Source organism: Schistocerca nitens, chromosome 7 (genome assembly GCF_023898315.1).
Source record: "Schistocerca nitens isolate TAMUIC-IGC-003100 chromosome 7, iqSchNite1.1, whole genome shotgun sequence".
Taxonomy (NCBI): domain Eukaryota; kingdom Metazoa; phylum Arthropoda; class Insecta; order Orthoptera; family Acrididae; genus Schistocerca; species Schistocerca nitens.
In genome coordinates this window covers 282,099,915-282,122,890 of record NC_064620.1, presented here as the reverse complement: position 1 = coordinate 282,122,890, position 22,976 = coordinate 282,099,915, and the positions used below count along the sequence as shown (strand labels likewise).

The window sequence follows — 22,976 nt, the reverse complement described above, 5'->3', positions numbered from 1 at the left end:
ACCAACTGAAAATTTTGTCTAAGTCACTTTGTATCCTTCTACAGTTACTCAATGATACATCTTCTCATGCACTACAGCATTATCAGGAAACAGCCACAGATTGCTGTTCACCCTAGGTCTTGTATGTATATAGAAAGTAACAGCAGTCCTGTCACACGTTTCTGGAGCACTCTTGATGATACCCTTGCCCCTGAACACTCTCCATGACAACATACTGGGTTCTATTACTTAAAGAAGTCTTTAAGCCACTCGCATAACTGGGAACCTATTCATCTTGCTCATACCTTTGTTAACAGTCTGCATGTAGGTGGCCAGTGCCATAGAGTACTCTTTGTAAAACTAATGACTTATTTGTTTTCAACTGTTTCACATGTTTCTGTATGTCAGGGATGCCTATTACTGTGTCCTCTGTACAGGAGTGTGTACGATGGTCAAACAATGTTTATGAATCTCCCTAGCGAACATTTTCTGAAACACTAAATATTGCAATCTTCAACTGCCACACCAGACTGGTCAACAAGCAGCAGGATAGAAGCATTAGATCCACTTAGCGATTTTATGTAGAACTATAATTTGCTTGTGTTCTCGGCAAGATATTTTGCTAAGGTATTACAGTGGCAGTTGTATGCTTTGCGCATCGATCTTCTTACAGAGGTCTGAATCTGTATAAACTTTTGCCAGTCATCATTTGCACATTCTCTTTTGAACCAAGCATGCAAACAGTCTTTCTGTCCTCAGCATTTTCTGAATTTCATTGTTAAACCACAGTGGATCTTTTTTCTCCTTGATCCACCTACTTGGCATATACTTTTGCAGAGCACGATTTCCAATTTGTAAAATTTGCCCATAATTCCTCTACGTCCATCATTTTGGAACAGAATGATGTCAGTTCATTGTCCGAGTGGGTTGCTAACAACTTCTTATCTGCTCTTTGTAACAGAAATGCTTTCCTACCCTTCTTGACTGATGTATTTTAATAACTTTAGTTGCTATGATGGTAGCAATGTAGTTAATCTCTGTCTCTATACTGATGTCAATACGGTCAGGCCTGTTTGTAGCTACAAGGCCTAAAATATTTCCATTATGTGTGGCTGCCGAACTAGCTGCTCAAGAGAGTTTTTGGAAAAGTATTCAAAATTACTTTACCAGACTGTCTGTCTGTACCCCCTGCAATGAATCCATAGATATCCCAGTCTATATTTAGTAGGTATTTTAATACTGCATGTACTGGGTATTTCCATGCTACTGATAGTAGGTGATCTTCGAATGACTAAATCTGTCACAGTGCATTCAGGTGGCCAATAAAAAACCCAACAACTTTATTTCGTTAGACATGTTATATGTGACCAGACAACTTCACTATCACAGTGAAATGCTACCTCAAGAGAGACCGTACTTCTATCAGCAACAATGAACACACACCTTCCTATGGCACATAATCTGTTTTTCTGATGTACATTCCATGACTCCTAACTATCTCAGACCTTTATACTTCGTGTTGCAGCCAGCTCTCAAGAAAAATCTGAGTGAGAGAGATTTCCTGGATACATCTTTTCATGAGAAGTGACCCAGTAATTATTAGGGATCAGAAAATGTAGCTTCTCTTTTTGGCAAAATTTACATGTATTTTTGGCAAAATTCACATCTATTTTTGGCAAAATTCACATGTATTTTTGGCAAAATTCACATGTATTTTTGGCAAAATTCACATGTATTTTTTGCAGAATTCATGTATATTTTTGTGAAATTTCAAAAACTGACATCTATTTTTGGCAAAATATGCATATTTTTTTGCAAAATTTTTGTATGTTTTTGCAAAATATAAATCCATTTTGTGAATTTAGAATCTATTTTTGTGAAATTCAAATCTGTTGTTGCATATATTTTTGCCAAAATTTGCTTTTTTTTTTTTAAAGATGCACAAATTTAAAAGGTTGTCAAGATTCATGAGTGAAGACAAACAAAGCCTTAGTTCTTTGAAGTTCACTTTTAAAAAAACACTGGGTGGGAACTTTTTAACTGGAATGTTTTCTTTTGCAAAAACTTCAACAGATTTTTTTTCCGAAATGGCCTTTGTATTCTTTGTTTGACTATATTTAAGCTTTCAACAAATGGTGGTTCTGTTGAAAAGCAACAGCATTTTCCCTCCAGAGAGCTGTATGTATCTTTGATTTCAGGTGTTTCTTAACATTCTTTGTCCTTTCCCGCCCAATTTGGTGATTACAAAATCTGCAGAATATTAATTCATCATGGGCATTCATAGCCATGTGACCCATGGTTGACAATACTACAGGTAGAATTGATAAGGCACTTAGTGTAGAAGTAGTACCAAAAGTAACCCTACTCAAACATTAGGAAAAGAATTTCGGCACAGTTGAAAAATGTGACTGATTTTGTTATTCAATGGCTATAATGCAAAGTGTGGATATCGTATAGTGACAGCCAGCTGCGAGCATAAACAAACTGGAATTTTGATCGCACAAAGCGGAGCAGTGCAGGGAAACAAGCACTGACTCCATCTCGCAGGGCAGAAGCCTGTGTTCTTTAAAAGCAAGGAATGCCATTGTCACAGGGATCTCTGGTGTTCGTAATTGAAATCCATGATGGACCAGGATTAGTCACTTCATTCATTTCAAAATGAGAAAACAACTAGCAACGCACAACACAAGGCATTCGAAAATGGTTACCATGCAGTTGCTTGGGGGTTGGTAGAGTATTGTTAACAAGAATGTTCAGGCCCGACCCCTAGCAGTTTTTGATGCTACCACCAATCAGAACATCCACCACCTAATTTGCCACATTAAAAGTGTCTTGTGTTATACCAACTTCTTAGCTTTAGCTAACAAATGTACGTATGTGTTTCTTTGTTATAAAATGCTAGATCCCATGGCTGAGTGCAACATTGCATTACATGGTGTGCATCTTAAAGAAACCACACAACTGCCCACAAGAGGCATGGCACCAGTGCATCAAGTGCATTGACATATTGCACTGGTGCACTTTTTATTTTTCAAACAGGTTCTGATGCACATTGTCTTTCCAAACTGGACTTTGCGAGATGATGTACAGTTCCAGTATCACTTACTGAAAATTGGTTACATTTCCGATATTAAAATGTTGAAAATAAAACTATTTCAAACCATCTCTGATAAAATAGTTCCTCTGGATACAATTTGATATGAAATAGCGTCTATTAGGTAATGTCATGTTTTCCCATTTTTAGGCAGAATTCTCATTCATCGTAAAATGCAAATTTTTCAGTCCCTGGTAATTACTGTTTTCATATTGACATCCTATTATTGGTATCCCTTTGCTCTACTACATGAAACTATCCTACATCAACTGTGTCTCACATGCCATTGGTGCCTCATTCTGTTACATCAGCACAACCTTTCTCACTGATATTATGAGACATTTAAATAACTTAGATACTATATTTCAAGGGAAGGCTGTACTGATTGTCAACATATGTGATAAAATGTATGGACAAACTATATCTATTTGTGAGACACCTTGGTACAGGGAATGGCAATTTTTTCATCTGTTTTCCTTATCTACAATTATCTTCACACATATCTGATGGTTTATTGGTAAATCGTTGGCAGATTCATCAGAGTTTTGGGATAGGATTTGAACATACATAGCAATCCAATTTCAGTTGCATCAGCTACTGTACTTTCAGAGATATAATTAGAAGCAGTTATTTATAAAATAGCTATCTGCTCAAGTACAGGTAGTACAGCAGCACTAATTTGTTATAATGGTACCATGATTAAAAATGAAGTGTTTCCTAAACTACACAGAAATGTGACCAACATTTTTTCTGAATATCTTTTTCTGCCACAAAATAAATAAGTAAATGAGTAAAAAAAAATAAAAAAAGTAAACTGCAGAAAGGCCTCAGCTTTACAGTCCAATATTGAAGACCATTCTGTCGTTTCAGAAATGTGGGGCCTGACCGCAGATGTTTCATTACTTGTGAATAAAAAGAAATCTCATATTCCAAAAATGTAATTAAATGTTAGTATTTTTCATTTAGGTTGAAGTTTTCTGCTAATCACATTGTCTTACTGCCATATTTGCATTGTCAGTGTTAACTCACTATTTGGAATTTTTGTGTACAATATTGACTGATCACGTATGGGCCAGTCAGAAACCCTTACCCGTGGGCATTGACGAAGGCCAATGATCTCAAGGTTATGGCCCTACTACCTGAGTACCCATGCCTGAGTTGCCCACACGCATCTGTCCACTTGTGCCTGCAGGCACACATCTACCCATGGGTAGGCAGTCAAGGTGGAAACAGCTTGCTATATATGGTTTCTTTTTAACATTGATAATTTAGCACAGAACAGCCATCCTGTTTACTTCCACATAGACAAGATTTTTTTGCTCTCTGCATGACATCACACACAATGTGCTGTGATACAACACACAGTTTTTATGTGGAGAAAAGGTTCATTACAAGACTCTTTTATTCTTATGTCACTGCCACAACCTGCTGCCTGTTCAACAGAAATTGACTCTTGTGTGAGACTGCATTTCACAGGGATTAAGGGTTTATCACTTTAATTATGGGAAAGGAAGGTCATGTTACTAAACAGTGCATCCTCACCTTGTATTAGTTTTTCACTGTGTTATTAAGTATGTATAATCCCAAACATTCGCTTGACCACTTACTTCTTCAGTCCTCAGCTGTTGGTTACGGAAATCTTTCCTCTACTGATATTAAAATGCTTTAAATCATTCTTGCTCATAGCAAAAACGTTTCCTCTGTAAAACTTTTGTGAATGCATAGTATATTTTAGAGTTTCATATTTGTGAGAAACCAGTAATTGAAAAGTACAGTAAATTGTTGAGTGTTAATATTCGTATTATATGCTTTTTTTCATTATGATGTAATCTGATTGTAACCTACAAAGATGAACTTAGTTATATATTATTTACTAAAAGGTGTTTTGTAGATCTCAATTACTTCTCGTGTATTTTAAGGTCTACACTACTTGTAATACAAACAAATTTAACAGTAGACACACAAAATTAAAACATTTCACATCTCATACTATGCTGTGGGAAACTGTATTAATAACCAAGTGAAGGGATTCATTTCCATGTCTCCGTTGGAAGAATGGAACAATTTGTTGTGTGTTTTCAGATTTGTGTTTACTGTGGTTACATAGTTTCTGACATAAGATTTAAAATCTTTGTTCACTTTCTTAAAACAATTTTGGGACTGTTTGATATTTATGTCAGCATAAAAAAAGTGTGTCTTTCCGTAGCAGAGATGTAAGATGTTCATCAGATCCACTTTTATGATGTTAATTACGGGAAGCATTTAAAACTCCAAAATTGTTTCAGAGATAGTCAGTAAAGTGTCACAGTTTATTACTTCAACCGCTATTAACTAAATGCTGACATTAATTTTTAATTTACTGTTACATATCATTGAAAGCAAACCATAGCTGGGAGAAATTGTAATGTATAAATTATTTAATGTTTGTGCAGATAACTGAAAACATCCTGTCAACAAAGTAGTTGAAGGAAATGTATCTACCTCATGCAAAATGTTTCAGAAAGCAAATACAAATGAAGATTGTTACAAGTACATGAATTTTGTGATCACTGTAAAATGCTAATATTTTTATACAGTACTTTATTCAGTACTGGGTGCATAACATAATACTTTAATCAATGTGCTATTTTCATTATGGATTATTTTTTAATAATATAGATAAGTGATGCACAAGAAAAATTGCAGAAGAGTTAAATTAGGTAGCTATTTACTTTCTGTACAAAGTAAAAGACTTCTACATAGTTCACTACAATTGTCTTTTTGGCAAAGTTTGGTTCTCATATATGTACATATTCTTTCCAAACAAGCTATTCTATTTTCTTACTGTGTGAATCTTTGTTCCACAAAAGACTAATGTGGAAAATACAGGGTGCAAATTTTTGCAGTAGTAATCAGTTAATCATTAAGTGAATTCATTTATTGTATTGATGTTGTCTTTTAATGAGTTTTGATTTTTAGATCATGTTCTACTTCTAAAACATGAAATTTGTTGCATACAAATGGTGCAGACTATACATTCCATTGATTCCAATAAACTGAATTTACTTTCTATTCAACTTCTCTTCAGATGGACCGAATTGTAAACATGGAATACAAGTTCCAGCCTGCGTTACAAAGACTGGACATTTAACTTATGTAGGCTTACAAATATTGCTTTAAATAAATTTTTTGAGTAGGCTTGTACAAAAAAATTAGATAGTAATGATGATGTGTGTTTCATTAATGAGAAAAATTTAAAAGAAAGCATTAAGTAATTTATATAAAAAGCTTGGCCTATTGGGTTTTGAACTGAACTGTAGGAACTAATTTATCCCAAAGATATTTATAATTCTTTCGCACATTATCTGTGTATGTTGGCAACATGCTGCAACACACATCTGCTGATTGTGAAACCTAAAAGTATGTGGGCAAAACTATTTCCTTAGTTATCTTTTGAATACAACTTATTGGTGCTACATGATTTTATGAAATTGTATTGCATTTCTAAACCTTAACTGCATGTTAGTAGCATATCTGAAAATAAATAATTTTGTATCACATGCTTTGATTATTTTGGTATATAAAATTCTGTATATTCATTTTCCTTTACCTTATATGCCCTTGCATGGTGGAATGTGAATTTTGTTAAGAAACAAAAACTGACTAATATTATATTTCAGGGACAATCTTTCATCAAGTGTTATGGGAGACTGCTGGTATTCAGGGTAATCCTGCATACAAAAGAAAGCGAATATAGAGAGCAAAGAGTTGCAAATACAAGTCTTGAGAGATATGTTGGATTCCTGTGTTTGAAGATTCGACTGACAGTTTTTGTAACTATCAAGTGTAAATAATGTCAGTGTTTGTCAGGAAACACACTCCAGTGACTAAGCTTAGTCCATTTTTTCCTTGTTCTGTGAACAATAAATATGGTAATATAAAATGGAATGTGTCAAGATGAAGCATGGCTCCGTTCGTAAATGCCAGTTTGAGCAGACTAGACTGAAACAAAAGAATAAGAAAAAAGACTATGCAAAACCAACAGAAATTAAATAAATAGGTGATCAACAAGGCATTTGTCACCTAAAATAGGGAGGTAATAATAGCCAGATTTTTGGGAAGTCATGACCATAATTTTTGTAATTTAATTTGTGTTCAGCCAAGAACAGCTTTTGAGATAATGCTAGGAAATAAGATTTGAAACGAAACTTCCTGGTAGATTAAAACTCTTTGCTGGGCCGAGACTCGAACTCGGGAGCGAAAGACAAAAGTCCTGACTTTGAGTCTTGGTCCGGCACACAGCTTTAATGTGACAGGAAGTTTCATATCAGCATACAGTCCACTACAGAGTTAAAATTTCATTCTGAAGATTTGAATTGGTCTGCCACTACTATGTAGGTGTGGCATTCATTTTGTCCGCATGATATAATCTGTCATGGTGTAGGGTTATGGGATAGCACTACAAGATAGGATAAAAACAAAATATTATCATCGTCAACAGCAACAACACAATTATGAAGGGAAAGGTGAGCAGGCCACTAGCATTATAATTACATATAAAAGAGTCATAATAGTAAGAGAGTGGAAAGTTGTAATAGTAATAGAGTGGAATTACAGTATTAAAACTCATTACTGTCAACAAATAGTTGTTACATTAAAAGAATCTGCAGAAAGAGATAGTGCAAGTAATTTGTGTTCTGATGTAGGATCTGTTGTAAGTTTAAATCTTTGCTTTCCATCCACAAGTTAGAATGTAAGAAGGCTGACAGAATAGAAAGTTGTGACACACTGCAAAGGGAGCAACACATAATATGCAGGACATCAATTTTTCAAGATGCAGGTATGTGGGAAATACAGGGGGATATGTTGAAACAGGAAAGAGGTACTTATTATACAAATAGTTCAGTAAGTGTGTGTGTGTGTGTGTGTGTGTGTGTGTGTGTGTTAGGAGGACAAATTTATATATCACAGTGTTATGATATTTAACTTTTGTACATTTGCATAACCAATAATAACCAATAAACACTGTTGTCTGTGTATATTATCCATTTTATTTTGAGTAATTTTTACTAATATTGTTATGAAATAGCTTCTGTACTATAGCACTGCACTAAAACAAAATGAATGGCACTCCAATTTATCTCTGAAGTTTAATATTTTCCAGAAAATATGAGCCATTTTATTATTACAACAAGTGCAATGAAAGAAATGTGTTTTTATGTGATTATCTTTAAATATTTTTATTTTGCTGGAGTAAAATTCTAATAAGTTACATCGAATAAGATACATTATTGGGTAACAAAAAATGAAAGTTGGTGTTTGGTAACTGGTTGCAGCTTTCCGTTAACACTTTTACTGGGCATCACTGCAGCTGATTGGTGGATAACATTAACTGGTTTACAAACATATTATGCTTTGTGCATATTTTGTTGTTGAAATGTTTGTAGAAATCGAGAAAACACAAACATTTTTGTGATCTCTCATTTAAAAAGTTTTAATTATTGTACCTTAAACAGTAAATGGCAAAAGCAGTTTTGTCAGCAGCTTTGTTTTCATGCATTTATTTTATGTTAGACACTGCATTATTATTTCATATGTGTGAATAGTCGGACATTTATAAATCAAATCTTCCAGTAATGAGCTCTACAAAATCCTGTTTACTGACAAAAAATTTAATCAGTTTTATCTAATGTTGTAAAGAATAGGACATTGGTTGACAGAGCTGATAATGCTATTGGATTTCCCCACTTACTGCAGTCAGGAGAAAAGTTGGAAGACAGAAGGTCCTCAATCAGGTATTTTGTCAAGATATTGGCAGATCCAAATATTTCACTGAATGGACAGTATTGTCAGTAGATGTGACATACAACTTTCTGCTTTTGCTTTTTACTTGAATCTCTTGTGCTGCGCTCCTCTTGGTATCTGTGGCCTCCATTAAGTCATCTCATCAGTAGTTTTTTCACACTAGAAGAAATAACTATAGACGGATCTAACCAGGAATTTAAAAAAAAGAACTAATTGATTTGTATCTGGGAGATTGTGCTAACCAGACTAACCATTCAAAGACTAGACAAAATGTTTTACATATGGTTGTCTCTGTATGAGCAAGCATTCCAGTGGGATTTATTTACTAATATTTTACTCAATCATTCTTTAAAAAACATGACTTTTATTGTAGAAATTCTTATTGCTTGTAGAACAAATACTGTAATTATCCATGTAACATATTACAGTGATTGCAATTGTGTGATGTGATTCTGGCTTACTATTTTCTTTACTGACATTCATAATTTGAAAAGTACTTTACTGTACAACCACTTAGAAATGTCCATGTCAAAATGTAGTTTCCATACAGTTATTTTTGCAAGTATTTATTTTCTGAACAAAAACTAATTTTGATAATGCTGTTTTTATTTTTAACATAGGAATGGGAAGCTGAAAGAGATTGCCTGCAAGAAAAAGTGAACAGATGTTGTGATCTGAGTTCGAAGACTCTGGGAAGTTCAGATCTTGTTAGGGGTCATTTGAAGAAAGTAAGGAAAATTTATTTTTGGATGTAGAGGTTAATGTTTTAAAACATTTCAATCTAGAATATGTCTGTTTTATTTCATTTCGTTTGTAGCAGCTAGATGTGATTTACATTCTTCTACATTCTACCTCCTAAGTAGCTTATGTCACCAACTGTTTTAGTAATTATTCACATATTTGCTGATATCTCACCTTTTGTGTACATTTTTCATTTCATTTATTCAACATGCTCCATTACAGTATTTGTAATATTACATGTTTAGATACCAAGATATGTAAATAAGAAGTCTAATTGTCATGAGTTACAATAGTACAGATGAAAAGTATTCACAAGAGAAAACTTATAAAAGGTCTCCATGAAGAACATTATAAAAATATACTAATAATTATATTCACAACAGTAGTCTGTATGATCGGTATAAGGTTTCCAGGTAGAACATCATTTTTGAAAAACTTTAAGTAACTTAAATATTCATATGTTGAGAAACATTATTACATTAAAATTTGTGAAATTCATTCATGTATAGCTTTACTAAAACTGTTTTTGGTGAACCAGCTGCCTAACTATTTGTGTACAGTTTAAAATGAACTATTGTGTACACTGAATTATCAGGTAAACACGGTGCAGGAAATATGTGCACCATTCAGGAAGATTTAATTGTAGAGGCATATCTCAATTCTTATTGTACCTGCTCTGAAGACAGATTATGTGTATTAATTCAAATGGCTACAGTCTGTAACAAAATATAAAATTTTAGTGTTTTTTTTCCCTGACATTATTATTTCTTGATGTAAAAATTATAATGCAATATGATTATGTGTTCTATTTCATCACCAGGTATTCGAAACACTACGAAAACAAGCTGCAGAAGAACTGATGGAGGATGAGGAGTTCTTGTCTAGTCTTCAAAAACAGAATTGTGAACCTTCCGTCCAAAGAAATTGCAAAGAAGACAAAACTGATAATATTTTTAAAGTTACCAAATCAGCAGTCAGTAAAGTGCAGTGTGATACTATACCATCAGAAGACTCTGCAGAAAGCACAAGTGGGAAAAAAGACGTAGAGCAACTGGAAAGGCACTGCAGGGACTTGGAATCCCAGCTGGACCAAGTAAAAATTGAAATTGTGAAGATCCTGTCTGAGAAAAAGGCCTGTTCTCAGGAAAACACAACATTGAAAAGCCATCTGTCTGATCTACAGGGTGTATCAGCAGAAGGACAGAATAATGAAGCCCAGGAGCTGCGTGAGCGGTGTGCTGAGCTGGAGGTGAGCCTGGAACTGCTGAGGCAGGAATACGAACGCTGCGAGGACTACTGGGCTGCAAAGCTGGATGAAGAACGCCGCCTGTCCGAGGCAGAGCAACGAGCAAGTGATGAGAAGTTCTCAGAACTCCTTGCTAAAGTGCGGGAGTACGAGGAGCTCTGTAGCAGCACTAGCAGTGACGACGGCGATGGTTACGCTGCTGGCAGCAGTCTTGGCAGCAGATCTGGTCGCCTGCCAACTATTGATGAAAGAGCAAGCCTTGAGAAGCAGGTATGTCTTATACCTAACCATGATGAAGACTGAATTTTTCGTAAAGATATTCTTCAGTTCCATTTATACGTAAATATCTTTTGTAAATATCAGACTGTTATTTCCCATACCTTTCGCACGATGCTCGTGGAGCATGTTGACTGTTCTGCATAGTCTATTAAAATATTAAACATATATGTTTTTAGATACTTGGGTGAGATAAACTCTGTTAGTTCCATAAAACAGCCACTTTCACTTCTTCTTGGCAGAGTAACTTTTTATTATTTCTTCAGTACCCTTTTATTTTTGTCATCCCCCTCTTTTGGCTGCATTTTTGTCTCTGGATAGACCCAGTTTTTTTAAAAAACTTATTATGACACCAAATGTTCTTCAGATTATGATTCCACTTTTGACTAGATCTTTCCTCACATGGTTTTTTTTTTTTTTTTTTTTTTTTTTTTTTTTTTTTTTTTTTTTTTTTTTTTTTTTTTTTTAAAGTGATAGGTATGAGAGAGAATTCCAATCACCGTCCCAGGTTCATCGTAGGAGAACTTTACTCAGGATACTGTCTATCTATCCATATATACGAGATAACTTATCCTCTCAAGAGTCTTCTGATCCGTACTGAAATACAGTCTTCTCATTCTATCATGAATTTCTCTAGTGGAAATATAATGAAAAATTATGTGTCAGGTGCATTGTTGTTGTACCTGTCACCCCGTGTGTGGTACTCATGCCGCCATAGCATTTTAGTCTTAAATACATTTTACTGGAGTACCAGTTATTTTTAATTTGTAATTTTCCATTTTTATTGAAGATATTATGCCACTTTTTAATTTCAGTAACTTCTACAGTAGCAGAAGTAGTAGCAGTTGTGGTGGTCGTTGTCATCCATTTGACATCAACTGCTGGGTGGAACCTCTAGATTTTTCCATGCAATAAAACTTCATCAGGATGAAACTGTATTTTTCTTACATGTTTTCTAATGTCACCTATCCACCTTTCTTTAAATCATTATACTGTTAATTTCTTATATCTTGGAAATCATCAGTGTATTTTCTTGATCCTCCTACCATCCATTTGCCTGTTTACAAGTCCCGCCTGCTTCAATTCCAGTTTTATTTCAGTCATAATTTGGTCTTGCACTCAACTTGTTCACTGGTTTGTTTGTTGTCCTAGTAATTCCTACTACTCATTTTTCCATTGCTCAGTGGACAACCCTCAGTATTTGAATGATTCTATGCAGTCAAATTCCATAACAAAGCAGATAATACACAGGGACTGTAAACTTTCCTCTTCACACACATTGGAATTTACAATTTAAAAATTCTGCTTCACTCACAAAAAGCAATCCAGGCCATTTTTACTCTTCTGTTCATCCAATTGTTTTCTTCATCTGCCCTACGTGCAAAACCACACAGATTGTTAACTTAAAATTTTTCTTTTTGATGTGATAGATTTCATTGTTTTAGCTTTATTATAGTGGATTTTTAAGCTTTCTTGAAAATTCACTATACGAATGTCTTCCATTTTTAGTGGAAGCCGGCCGGTGTGGCCGATCGGTTGTAGGCGCTACAGTCTGGAACCGCGCGACTGCTACGCTCGCAGGTTCGAATCCTGCCTCGGGCATGATGTGTGTGATGTCCTTAGGTTAGTTAGGTTTAAGTAGTTCTAAGTTCTAGGGGACTGATGACCTAAGCAGTTAAGTCCCATAGTGCTCAGACCTTTTTTTTTTTAGTGAAAATTTGTCTGCATTGGAAGCAAACTCTAAGGTGTCATAAGCAAATTGAATGTCCATTAATTGGAAATGGTCTAGTGGTCCATGTTTGTTCCTTTGCTTGATTGAATGCTATTGTGGTTTGTGGTAATTTTAATAAAAAAATTTTCTTATGAAATAGAACTATAACTGCATCATTACAGTTTTGTGAAACTGACTTGTCTTGCTCTTCACAATTTCCTCTTGTATTACTTTGCCTCTAGTTTTATCAGTTTTTGTTGAAACCCAATTGTCTGTAGGCACTCTTCCTTTCTTAATAAACAGCTTTATGCACCTCATCCGGAAATACTTACAATAGACTTCATTTTCATTATTCACTTTCTGTGTTTCTGACTAAATGACTGTACATTTCAGAAGATTAAAGAAATCTTCAAATGGCTGTATATATATCTGTTGTTAGTTACTGTTAGTCAAATTAAATCGGGTGATGCTGAGGGAATTAGATTAGGAAATGAGACACTTAAAGTAGTAAAGGAGTTTTGCTATTTAGGGAGCAAAATAACTGATGATGGTCGAAGTAGAGAGGATATAAAATGTAGACTGGCAATGGCAAGGAAATCGTTTCTGAAGAAGAGAAATTTGTTAACATAGAGTATAGATTTAAGTGTCAGGAAGTCGTTTCTGAAAGTATTTATATGGAGTGTAGCCATGTATGGAAGTGAAACATGGACGATAACCAGTTTGGACAAGAAGAGAATAGAAGCTTTTGAAATGTGGTGCTACAGAAGAATGCTGAAGATAAGTTGGGTAGATCACATAACTAATGAGGAGGTATTGAATAGGATTGGTGAGAAGAGAATTTTGTGGCACAACTTGACTAGAAGAAGGGATTGGTTGGTAGGACATGTTTTGAGGCATCAAGGGATCACCAATTTAGCATTGGAGGGCAGCGTGGAAGGTAAAAATCATAGAGGGAGACCAAGAGATCAATACACTAAGCAGATTCAGAAGGGTGTAGGTTGCAGTAGGTACTGGGAGATGAAGAAGCTTGCACAGGATAGAGTAGCATGGAGAGCTGCATCAAACCAGTCTCAGGACTGAAGACCACAACAACAGTTACTGTGCCATCCCCTATTTAATAAATGAAAAATAGTTTGTTTTCATTTCTTAATACTCTCACTGTCTTCAATAACTTTTCTTGAAAATTTTCATTTTACCTTCACACATAGTTCCTGGGCACTTCTAAGTAACTTTTTAACTCATCATATTCTTAGTATTGCCTTCTTGAAACTCTTGCTTCTCTGTGACAACTACTTTGTTCCACTGCAATATCTAATACCATCTCTGGATGCAACATAACTCTTTCTGTTTAGTTTTGTGGTTTTATGTAGTATTTTCTTCTGGTCCCCCCCCCCCCCCCCCCTGTTAAGTATCTTATACTATCAATATGTGCTCATTTGGGCAGTTTTATCTCTGCTGCCATATCATTCACAGTTATAATAAAAGATGAAAAATGCAGAGACAGATGTATTTTGTATTCACCTGGTGGATGTAAAACTGAGCAGGCGCAAAGAGAGGCGCACATAAGTTTCTGTAATACATTTTCTTAAATAAATGGTGAGTTTCAAAATACTGTGGTGTGGAATGTGTTAATTAATGATTTACAGTATTCAATTATTTTATATTTATGTCAAAAGGATGCAGTAAGAGTGTTATCGATAAAGGAGTGAGAAGATTTTTTGTGCCAGACAATGAAGGTTACATTAGACAGTAGAGATTTTCTTTTTCCTTCTTCATTCATACAAAAGATTATCTGTTTGCCCATGTACCTTTGTTACCTAACTAAATACAAGCAGAGCTGGTCAACTTGAACATGATAACTAGGCCACTCTTGACAGTTATCATGTATTACATCCTCACAGTGATGTGGACATTTTGCATTTGCACTCAAATTAGCTGGCAGAGGATATCTGGAAGTTAGACAAACAGTTAAAGGAGAAAAATATACATTAGCAGACCATGTGACTGAAAGTGAGGAAAATGCATGTGACTGAAAGTGAGGAAAATGCTTTGTAGGACATCAATTACCAGAAATTGCTTGAAATGCTGCAAAAGCAGATCAGCACCAAAAACAGATAAGCATTAAAGGACTGTGTGGACTATTTAAGATTGAGGGCAATGTAGACAAGGAAAATACCTGGTTTTGGATGACTAGTAGGACCCTTAAAAAGGGAACAGAAGAAGTAACTAATTCTGGCAGCAGAAGATGCAAACTGCAGGCTTTGCAAAAAAACTGATGAAACACTCTCCACTTTCTGAGCTGTCACAAAATGATGGGATACATAGATTTGAAATCACAGCCACAACATTGTAATCCAAATATTACTCTGGAACTGTTGTCAGAAATATCATCTACCATTGCAAAAGATCTGTTGGAACAATAATCCAGAAAAAGTAATCAAAAATGAAATAAACTGCTGTGGGACTTCCATTTACAGACTAACCAAACTTTGGAACGCTATACACTGCACATCATAATCTCAGAGAAAAATGAACAGTGGATAGCTGAATTGATGACAAAGTTGGACAGCTTACAAGATATGAAGACCTGAAAATCAAACTTCAGTAGCTGCAGCATAAATCAATAGTTCTTGGAGCATGTGTTGCAGTATTAAAAGCTCTCAGTGGGCAGTCGAAACCATTGGCATAAATAAAATTAAATGTGAAATACAGCACTGTGATTTTGTTGACTATATTTACTGTTGTCTGTTATGTAAACAAATATTAATAACAACAACAAGAATCTTCATGATCACCATCTTTTAGCATTGCTGGATGGGATCCCATTCTGTGCCTACACAGACTGTTCAGTCCATTTCCAACATATTGTTTCTAATTTATCCTTTCTTGAGGTCAATACTGGAACCCTTTGCAACTTATTCTCGAGAATCCTAAGAAAGTGGTGGTGCCATGTAAGTTGGTATATTTGGACCTTGGGTACCATTTCTTCTACATGCAATTGTTTTCTTATTTTGTCACTTATTACTCTGTTCCCCAAGTTATGTTACTTGGTTAGCATAAAGGTCTCTCATCTGTCTACATATAAATAATAAGTTGTGGTGGTGACAGGCCACATACTTGCTTAAGCTACTGATGCATTCCTTTAGCTTCTGTATATTTTCCATGGGACACATAATTTGATGTGATATTTTTATTGCGTGCCATAGTTATTTGTAACTTGATAATTTTCTAATATTTACTATAGTACATCTTTAAAATCTAAAACATGACAGGCAAATGTTGACACAGTTTCTCATGAACACCATGGCCACATCTTTTCCCAATTGATAATATGTTAAATTCTGATCATCAATTCTGTCCACCTCTGAAAACGCTAAATTTTTATTTGATGCATTTTGTTTCATTATGCATAATTCATTATTTATTTTGCATAACTTTTGATTTTGTTATTAGTTTGTCTGTATCAGGCCACATGTCATATTGATTTGATTTTCAGTGTTGTTCTTATATTCCATCAGGTGACTGATTTAGAGGAAGAATGTGAAGAAATGCGACAGCGGTATGAGCAAGAGGTGGCAGAAAAAGACCAGCAACTAACTCAGTTACAGGAACGAGTTAGGATCTTGGAAGCAAAACGAAGTAGAGGTAAGCAAGTATATGATAGGCTGTAACACCAACCACAGTGCAGTGGATACCAGTAGTCCCCCCCCCCTCCTTGTGTGTGTGTGTGTGTGTGTGTGTGTGTGTGTGTTTTCAATGGAGTGCAATTGTAATACCTTATTAATGTTAAAATATTAACTACATTTGGAAATACTCATGAAAACTTGTTTACACAACAAATAGTTGTGTACCCATGAAACACAGATAAAATAGCTGTATTCAATTGAATTGAGAGCTCCATTGTTGCAATATGATTTTTATTTTAATAAATGTTGGCCTAATTATCACAGAATATGTATGTTGATCCATTCATTTAATCCTGTTGTGTGTTTACCTTGAAAGTTGTTGGCATTATAAATGGTGGAAGGGGCATTATTACAGTTACATGTGAAAAAGTAATCTTTATGAATGCATAGTGGTAAACACAAAAAGAAATTGAGGAATTAAGGTGATAAAATCCAAATAGATGAAAGTGAGAGGTCATCACAAAAGCTGCTATGAAAGTAATTTTGACATTGACAGTAGGCTCAATGGATTAGATCTTTTGCAAACTTGGAAACAACAAAGTGTATGCTTGAAACTTGAAGGTGGATATTAATAATTGATGCTGTAATATAATTTTGAGAACTAGACATAGTGAATGCCTGTCCTGTTCTTATGGTTTTTTTCACCTTCTCTTTGCTTTGAAGAAGTGACCTGTTAGCTTGTTTCCCAACTGAACATATCACTTTGGTTACAAATCAATGATTAACTGTCCTGACCATTTTTAGAATAACTTGTTACACTTTTTATTGTAAAATTGAAATAACTTGTTACACTTTTTATTGTAATATTGAGAATAAATGTTTTTAGTATTAGAGAATGTGTGTCCATCATGTAAGTTGGCAGACAGAGAAGTGCTTTTCTGCCGGTCATGTCCACTGTTGGGTACTATAGCATTTATGTTTAATCTTGTCCCTAGGCTATAATGAATCCTTGGTCTTTCTGACCAGAACCTAACCATAATAATCACAATACACTGTTATAGTACCATTACAACATTGTGCACAATTTAGGTGTTGAACAACAAGGTGTGAAAGACAAGAATAATGGAGATGATGGTTGGCTGTTGCTTGTTGCAAAGACATGCATATTTTTGTACCCAGTGTATGTAGTGTGTATGCTCACTTTATGAGCATTGTGTTTGATAATTGGAATGTTCATAAATGCTTATACAATAAGTACAGAGTGTACTGTTGTAAACCTTCCTCCCACATGAACCCCATGTGCTGAATTAGAATTCCAGTAGGGAAACTCGCCTTTCACAGACAGAATTCTTACAAACTGAAGTCCACATACAATTCTGCCTTGTTCCTCAGCTTGAATTTGTTAATACTTATTCCCATATTTCTGAACCCCATAACTGTTCTCCTGTATATCTTGCTAGGCAAGCAACTATTGGAGAAAGGATATAATGAAGAACAGCTTATCTGTAGCCTTGCAGTTCTTTTTTAAATTAATCTTTCACTTTGTAAAAAAAAAATTACAGTGTTGTGAAACTTCCAAACAGATTGAAACTGAGGGCGCAAGATTGAGACTTAAACCTGCTCATTGCCTGTCTTGACCAGTGCTATTAAGATCTGCAAGAAACTATTATGTAGCTGCAAATATAAATTTCGCTTTACTGTGAAAACCAAAATTCGGAAACTCTGTCTCTGCATGTACACTGATACTCTGAAATCCACTGTACATTGTATAGCAGGGGCTGCTTTGAACATAGCTCATCATTCCCTTTCCTGGTCCACTTAAAATTGGAATGAGGGAAAAACGAGTGCATTTATGCTTCTGTAAGAGCATTTCTTCCAGCAAGATGATAGGGAATGAAACTTATGATTTTCCCTCTAGCACATCAGGGGACTGGATAACTTCCAGAGCTTCTACCCATAACTACTAATATTGTTCTGTATCTTTTTTTTCCCCAAGGTAGTATAGAAGCACATTACTCTACCTGCTGGAGAATGGATGTGCTGATGCATCCACTACAATCACAGAATTCGTCCCCATGTGAAAATCACTTGTGCCCCTAGTAAGAGACGATGATCTGGACAACTGTGTCCTGCCTTATAGAATATTGGTGTCATCATGAATTGTGATAAACCTCCACTCACTCTTTGTGAGCTGCGTGCAATTTAGTAACTGCCAAATTGATGACAACATCTTAAGACACTGGATTGAGGGTGCCTTAGAGGGTTAAAACTGTTGTACATATGCCCATCACTTGTTTCTGTAGTGCCAGTGTAACTTGTAACCTGATATATGCCTCTCACAAGATTGCCCTTTTTCTCAAATTTAGGTGCCTGCTGGCCGTGATACAAATGGTGTACACATTGTAGAAGTGCTGTAAACTGTAGGATTCCATATACTCATTTCAAAGATTTGTGCCATTCTCGTATAGATGATGGTGGGAAATGTTAAAATCGGAACAAAACAATAAAAATATAGAACTAAAAACATGTTCTGTCACTAGTTGACAGTACTAAGGAAAGGCTGGATTGCTACTCACCAAATAATGGAGATGTTGAGTCACAGACAGGCACAACAAATAGACTGCTAAATAAGTAAGCTTTCAGCCAAAAGGCCTTCTTCTGAAGCAGACAGTATACAAACACATACACACACTCACACACACACACACATGACCACTGTCTCTGGCTGCCAAGGTCAGACTGTGAGCAACAACGCATGATGGGAGAAGCAGTCTGTGTGGTGGGTGTAAGGAGGAGGCTGATGTGGAGAGGGGGTGGGGGGTAAAATGCTTGTGGGAATATACAGGGACATGGTGGCGGAGGGTAGGGCCGCTTGATGCAGACGGGAGGGTAGACAGAAAGGGTGGAAGGGGGGGGGGGGAGAACTAAAAAGGCTTTGGGTGTTTTGGTAGAATAGAAGGATGGGTACTGCTGGAGTGGAAACAGGGAAGGAGATAGGAGGGTGAAGAAGAAGTGGGGTTACAGGACCATAGAACATATTGTAGGGACAGTACATCATTGAAGTGAAGAATATTATGTTAGGTAACGTGCTCAGCTGCTGGGTGGTCCAGCTGGGGTCTACAGTTTGTCGGTTGCCGTTCGTGCGGATGGAGCGCTTATTGGTTGTTATGTCCGCATAGAATGCAGCAAATTAGTTGCAGCTTAGCTTGTAGATCACATGATTACTTTCACAGATTGCCTTGCTGTTGATGGGATAGGTGGTGCTTGTGATCGAACTGTAGTAGGTGGCAGTGGTGGTGGTGGTGGTGGTGGTGGTGGTGGTGGTGGTTGTGGTGGTGGTGATGGTGGTGATGGGAGGATGTATGGAACAGTGTTGCATCTAGATCTGAGTCATGAGGCCAGGGGTTGGAAGCAGGATTGGAGTGGATGAGGATATTGTGTAGGTTCGGTAGGCGGCAGAATACCACTGTGGGAGGGGTCGGAAGGATAGTGGGATAGGGCATCCTCATTTCAGGGCATGACGAGAGGTAATTGAATCCCTCGTGGAGAATGTAATTCAGCTGCTCCAGTCCTGGTGGTTCTGAGACAAGAGGGAATGCTCCCTTGTGGCCGGACGGTGTGACTTTGGAAGGTGGTGGATAACTGGAGAGCTAAGGCTTGGGAGATTTGTTTCTGTAAAAGGTTTGGAGAGTTATTTCAGTGTGTGAAAGCCTCAGTGAGACCCTTTGTATATTTAAAGAGGGACTACTTGTCACTACAGAAGTGATGCCCCTGGATGACTAGTTATTTTGTTAATTGGAGATTTTGAGTATATCCAAACATTTTCTGTAAGTTTTTCATGGATTTCTTATAGTGGCTGCCAAATTCCACAGAAAATGGTAACTTCAGACACCACATTTTTTGGGATATTAATATGGGATCTCAATAGCATTTTTACATTTTGGCCAGTAAGTCACACATTCTCTAAATGATATGATATATGTGATTACTGATAACACTCTTGATGAAATTTTTATGTTCTTTGTATTGTGTGCTCATAAATTTGCGTCTTGTTCTTGAATGTGGCATAATGTGACTTCCACACCAACTGGAATAATCTTTTGGGGTAGGGTGTGTGGAGCAAAGCTTGACTAAGAACAGCTGCTTTTATGTGTCATATTATAAAATAATGTGAATGAGTATAGCTTGCATCATTTATCTGGTATGGCTATATGTATCGGTTTTTGGCATGTGTTTTGTACATAAAAATTACAAATAATAAATCAGACAATGGAAAATCCAGGATGGAATGTAACAGTATTATGAAAAGGAAAGACATGACTGCAATCTCAGGCAACTGAGGCCTCAGTTGCGTGAGACTGCATTCGTTTGTGAGTTGTGTTTATATGAGTGTGTATGTGTGTGTTTGTCACCTAATTTTGACGAAGGAGTTACTGGCCAAAAGCTATATTTGTGACAAATAATAAACCTTACATTTGAAGTGTATGTCTGTGAAATAAGTTGGTTTAAGCTCTGAATTGGCATGAAGTCTGATGTAAAGTACCAGTCAATATTTTCTACAAGTACCAGAATCAAAAGAATAAAATTTGATAAAATTTCTGTAACTATACCTTCCTACTGATGAAACAAGTCTTCACTGTTATCTACCAAAGACTGAACATGAGTACAGAAAATATCAGTGGGAAATATTCCAGAGTAAATATAAACTGTTCCAGCAGACAGCTGCTCACAGATATTGCAAATTAATCAGACAATGATTTCTTGGATTTTAAATTTGAGTCTGGCTTTTTAGAGAATTTTTGTCATCCATTATTTGAAAACTACTTTCAGTGTGACTTCAGTTTTACAAGGTACAACCAAACAATGTGCTCAAGAGACACTTTCTTGTAATCGTGCAGGACATAGTGATGAATGGTACCATACTATCAGTATGCCTCATTACACGTACTTCTGACAGTTATCTCTGTGAACTGTTAGCAGCACAGCATCTCTAGCCAGCAGTTCATGTGAGACCATTAGCCAGCCAATCTAAAGACCAAGTGGCTGCCCATTCTCATTTGCAAATCACAGTTTGGGTATCAGAAGAGATGCTCTACTGGGAATGCTGTTTATGTGTACCATAACCACATTTTACAAACATTAAATAATAAAATAGCATTGGTTGGTATTTTCTAGAATCTATCTAAGTCATTTGACTGTGTTAACCAAGTATATTCGTAGAAAAATTGAAGTTTTGTGGGATTGATGGTATAGCCGACCAGTGGATATTTTCATATCCAACCAAAATAATGCAGAAAGTTGCAATAGTAATTCCACAAATTTAGTGGGGACATAATTCAGACTGGGGAGAAATGACTTACGAAGTTCCACAAGGCTCAGTCTTAGGTCCAGCATTGTTCCTCATATATGTAAATGATCTACCTTGTAACACACAACAAACAGAATATAGTTTTTATATCTCCTAAGTCTGACAACATCCACATTGCAAATAACGATTTACTTCAGGCACTTCAGCAATTACGTGCGTTGCTTCTCCCAGTGCAACTTATCAAGTTGGAATCCCAAGAATTTAACACTGTCAATCTCTTCTGTCTGCTTCTTGTCATATTGTAGGAATATACTGGAGGAAAACTCATACGAGTTCTGAACTACATATAACATGTCTTCTCAAAGTTTATTGACAAAGAACTGGTGAGGAACCATTTATTAATGTTCATGAAAATGTCATTAACCATTCTTTCTAAGACTATACTTGAAGTGCTAATTATTGCAAAGTTTATGTCATCTGTAAACAAAACAAACTAGATATCTGGGAATGTTACTGATGAAAGGTCATTAATATGCAGAAGCAGAGTGGAAGAAAATGTGCAGGCATTAGCAGTTAGGGACATGCATTCAAAGTTGCTTGAAGGAATGGGAGGTACAGGGTATGCACTCTTCATGAGCAATTTTTACAATCCTGTTAGCCTTATAGAGGGGCTTCTGTCAAAGTAAATTTATGATACTGGAATTCTCCAAGCTAAGAGGAAGGACAATCCGCTGGTAACACAACAATGGAAAGGGGTATGGTGTGGTAGGCAGAGCGAAGCTGGGGGTTTGGGCAATTTTTAGTGAATACAAACGTGGTTGAGTTTAAACTCGCACTGATTTGAGAAAAAGTAAATCACAGCTTATTGTTGAATATAATAGACTAATTATGAAGAATGTTAACAGATAAGATCAGAAGTCGGCCCCTTATGCTTGAACTCGCATAACATCTCTCTGTCATTAAGTCAATTGAAATACTCTTATACCAAATGATGCTAAATAAATCATTTTTGAAAACAATAAGGGCAGTGGCGTGAATAAAATGAACCTTCACGATTTACGTATAGAAATAATTGCAAAACTTCTGATCAACTTAAGGTGAGAACTTGTGACATCCTTGCTGTCAGTGTATTTTCTGTTCAAATTTTGTACTCTATTTTTTTGATGTTACACAATAGCCAATAAGATGTAAACTAAAAAAGTATTGTGAAC

The 22,976-nt window shown here is 35.9% G+C and overlaps 1 protein-coding gene across 1 annotated transcript in view; it reads left to right on the top strand.

The window, feature by feature from the left end:
* The window catches only part of LOC126195573 (ninein-like protein), a 143,946-nt gene that overhangs the window by 94,856 nt on the left and 26,114 nt on the right, over positions 1-22,976 (top strand). Inside the window, exons 14-16 of the mRNA XM_049934199.1 lie at positions 9,478-9,585; positions 10,419-11,114; positions 16,350-16,476. Of these exons, the coding sequence (XP_049790156.1) occupies positions 9,478-9,585; positions 10,419-11,114; positions 16,350-16,476 (931 nt within the window). The remainder of the gene's footprint in view (positions 1-9,477; positions 9,586-10,418; positions 11,115-16,349; positions 16,477-22,976) is intronic.